We start from the raw sequence: 4,262 nt of genomic DNA on the forward strand, positions 1-4,262 counted from the left end.
CACCTGCTTGCTGTAAGTGGGAAGTTTAGAAAAACGACCTTTCACTGGGAAGGTAGTAGAGGCAGAGTAAATGTCACAGCCTGTTTTACTTTGAGGTAGGTTGTTTTTCATGTTCTGGCTTTACTCTTTTCTTCTGGGTTCTGTGTAAGGAGAGAAAGCAGCAGTTGGATCACATTTTAAGGGAAGTGAAATGGTAGGATGAAAGCTGTATGACTTTTAACATGTGAAGGGTTCCTTCTTTTCAGCATGTCTCTGCACCTGGGCAATGAGGTGTTTGATGTTTACAAAGCTCCACTGCAAGGCGATCACAACCATCTTTTTATAAGACAAGGTACTGGTCTGCAGGGACAAGCCGTCTTCAAAACCAAGCTCACATTCAGGTAACTATTCTTATCAATGGACTATTTGTTACAGTAAAGCAGTGAAATATAGATGTTGTTCAAATGCCCGACTTCCAATTGACATAATCTCACAGTGGAGTTTTTCAGAGAGCAAGATCTGGTTGTCAGCTCTCTGGGTTCTAAGGCTGTTTTGTCTAGTGCACCAACAGTCGCTGTTTCACAGGGAACCCGGTCATGCTAACCAAACTCACAGGAGACTGTTATGTAAACCAGAATGCCAGCTTTTTAGTTCAAGTGGTTACTGTAACTGCCAAGAGGCCTACAATACGTACTAGTCATTGTGTCTCTTCTTTTTAGTAAAGATCTGGAAGACTGATGAGTAGAGGTTGCTAGTGTGCACGCAGTCAGGAAAGGCGACGCGTTGGTGGGTGTGAAGGCTGGGCCATCCTGTTCCTTCGGCTGCTGCACCCAATGCCACTTCAGGGATGTTTCCCCCGAGCAGCCAGAACACTGAGGCCAGCTGCTGAGGGCTTTCCCCTTCTCCAGACTGTAGACACTACAACAAAATATTTCCTTTTTGTTTCCTTGATTTTAAGCAGATCATCTTCCTTGGGTAATGCTTATGTTTAAAGGGCACAATAATCTTTTTAAAAAAAAATACATTTTTATTGATTTCAGAGAGGAAGGAAGAGGGAGAGAGAGAGAGAGAAACATCATTGATGAGAGAGAATCATTGTTCGGCTGCCTCCTGCACGCCCCTAACTGGGGATCGAGCCCACAACCCTGGCATGTGCCCTTTTTGGGAATCAAACCTGGGACCCTTCAGTCCACAGGCCGACACTTGATCCACTGAGCCAAATTGGCTAGGGTGAGGCACAATAATCTTGGTTATGACTTAGCTTTTTGAGAATTGTAATGGTCAAGAGTATAGGCTTTGGAATTAGATAAACTTGTATTTGAGTCCTGTTTCCACTTGTGTGACCTTAATCAACTTTCTCAACCTTGCTTAGCTTCAGTTTTCTAATATATAAAATGTAATAATTTCTCATAGAGTAGCTGCGGCAGTGAATTCACACAACATGTAAAAGACAACCACCGTGCCTGGCACTTAGTAGTCAGTGCTGCCTGGGCCTGTGCACGCACTGCTGTGAGGTGGGGGTGGGGGGTCGATCTTTGTAAAGCCTTTTCATCCCAGCTTTTCATTTTTGACTTTGCGTGTGAGATAAGAATATTTCAGTGAGCCGTTGAATGAAGAAAGATAAAAATCTGCCACTCGCTATATCCAGTTTAGTGTCCCTGCCTTTTTTTTTCTAGGGACTGAGAAATGGTCGCTGGCCTTGTGTTTTTGTGATGTTGGTATGACTGGCTCACAATGTATATGGTAACTATTGAGACATTTTTGCTTATTTCCTGCAGACCTCACTCTACAGACAGTGCCACGCACAGAAAGATGACCCTGTCCCTTGCGGATAGATGTTCAAAGACACAGAAGATCAGAATCTTACCGATGGCTGGTCGCGATCCCGAGTGCCAGCGCACGGAGATGATTAAGGTGTGTTTGCTGAGCTTATGCTGGGGTTTTTGACATATTGACAATAGCATTTCCCAAATTGTTTACTAATCACCTCTGGTTGACCCACCTCTGTTCCTTCCAGCTGGCATGAGCAGGGAGCTGGACTCGTGGCTTAGGCATTTACCACACAGTCGGTGAATGGCAATCATAAAACAGACCGGGTGTCTGAAAGGATCTGAACTTCTGCAGACACTTTCAAGCATGTTTAAATCATCTGTGCCTGGTTTAGAGTCCATGACAAAAATCCGTGGAAGTGTTAGAGATTTAGTCTAAAACAGAATAAAAGTAGGACAGAAAGTGCCTAAAGGGGAGTCGGGCAGAGTAGATGTGGTTTTTAAGGGCCATTTGTAACATTCCACCTGATAGGCTTTCAAAGCTGACACAGCTGTCACTTAGGCACAGATTCAACAGTGGGTGGTGTGTGCTCGTATTGACACCATGGGCCTTTGTGCAGCACTTGCTTTGAGAAGCTGGAGGCCGTGGTACAGTCTCCCCTGACACTGCTAGGTCCCAGCCATTGCCCCGCCTGCTTCATGGGATTTCATTCCTCGGCAGCAGGGCACGCTGAGGCTCTGGTTGCCTCAGTGTCTGTCTTAGTATCTCACTGTCAGGCTCTGCTGAAGGTGTGGCCCTGGGTCTCAGCTTCTCACTCCTTGTATTTTGTTCATGGAGGCAGTTAACTAAACCAGATTCAGTAACAGTGCCTAACCCAGTGGAATGCAGGGGCACTGGCTTTGAAGTCTGACTTCTTGCTCCATTTCCCCACCTTTTCTTATCAAGGGAGCTGGAGGGACCTGCAGAGACCCTTCTGGATCGCTTTGAGACATCAGTCCCCCAAGCCTTCCTCTATGTTCCCCGCTTCCCTGAACATGTACGAGGAACCCAGTGAGCTTGTTCTTAATCCCCGTCTTGCTGACAGTGATTGTTTTGGTTTTGTTTTTTGGATTTGTTTTGTTGCTAATCGTCACCTGAGGATATTTTTTCCATTGATTTTTTGAGAGAGTGATAGGGAAGGAGTGGGGGGAGAGAGAAAGAGAGGGACAGAGAAACATCAGTGTGAGAGAGACACATCAACTGGTTGCCTCCCACATGTGCCCCCAGGATTCATGTCCTGAGCCTTTGCCAAACAATGGCTGACTGGGGCCAGGGATTGAACTCGCAACCAAAGTATAAGCCCTTGGTAGGGATTTGAATCCAGGACACTTCTGTCTGCAGGCCAACGCTCTAACCACTGAGCACGGGCCAGGGCCTGCTGACAGTACAACCACATTCTGCTTAATGAAACAGTTTGCTACATAGAAAGTATAGCAACAGAATTATAGTTGTATGCAATAATACAGAACAGTTAAATGAGGAATTCAGAGAAATGCCAGACCATCCCTGACCTCTCATACCTGCCTCTGTCTTATGAACCCCAACATGTGGGATGCCAGGCAGATGAAGGGGATGAAGGCTCCACTTTGGGGCTCAGGGACCGGCCCCTGCCTGCACATTCTCACCCTGTTGTCGGGAGCTGTTGGGCCCAGACAGGAACATTGGGCTCTGTGGGCTTTGGTGGAGCCTGGGCCAGTCAGGGTCTGTCTCTTGGGAACAGAAACGGCCTCCCTCAGGCATCGCTGGGCATGAGGACATGGCTCAGCTGGTCGCTGCTCTCTGGGCCCTGACCGGCAGCACAGGGGACGTGGCGGCCCCAGGCTGTGCCTGTGCCAGTTCTGATCGGACGGACGGCGTGAGGGGCCGTCTGCCTCTTCACCCTGGTGTGGCCTTCACGCCTTAGAGCTGAGCAGATCGCGTGTGAGGTACCAGGTGTGGCTTGGAGAGGTCTGTCCTCTGCAGACACGGGGAACCCGTAAAAGTAGGTTCCAGTGAGCACAAAAGTTGTTCATTTTTAAGTTCACTGGTTTATTGGCTTCTTTACAGAAAGAAAAACAACGCTTGAGGGCTTCTACTCGCCAAGGGACAATCCATCCTCGGGGGAAGCAGAACCGGCAGGGCCCGAGTGCCCGCTACCAGGAGTCCAGCAGTGACAGCGAGGAGGAGGAAGGTGAGTAATTCAAAACCAGTCCCAGGGGAACTCGGAGGTGAGTCGATGTGGAGGGAACATTTCATCTGAGCCCCGGTGCCTGCTTTTGCTCTGGTGGACTCTTATTCCCTGGCCTGCTGTTACTTAGAGGGCGGTACAGAGGTCTCTTATTATTATTATTTTAATTATTATTATTATTTTAATTCTTTATTATTGAAAGTATTGCCTATGTCCTCCTTTTCCCCCATTGACCTCCTCCAGCCCGCCCCTGGCCCCCGTCCCAGGCCTTCAGCACCCTATTGTCTGTGTCTATGGGGTATTTTTG

General features: G+C 47.9%; 1 protein-coding gene across 1 annotated transcript in view; it reads left to right on the forward strand.

Annotated features, from left to right (window-relative positions):
* Positions 1-4,262, forward strand: part of LEO1 (LEO1 homolog, Paf1/RNA polymerase II complex component) — a 27,306-nt gene that overhangs the window by 15,168 nt on the left and 7,876 nt on the right. Inside the window, exons 8-9 of the mRNA XM_006755990.2 lie at positions 246-380; positions 1,758-1,893. Coding sequence (XP_006756053.1) covers positions 246-380; positions 1,758-1,893 — 271 coding nt within the window. The remainder of the gene's footprint in view (positions 1-245; positions 381-1,757; positions 1,894-4,262) is intronic.

Source organism: Myotis davidii, unplaced genomic scaffold (assembly GCF_000327345.1).
Source record: "Myotis davidii unplaced genomic scaffold, ASM32734v1 scaffold132, whole genome shotgun sequence".
Lineage (NCBI taxonomy): Eukaryota > Metazoa > Chordata > Mammalia > Chiroptera > Vespertilionidae > Myotis > Myotis davidii.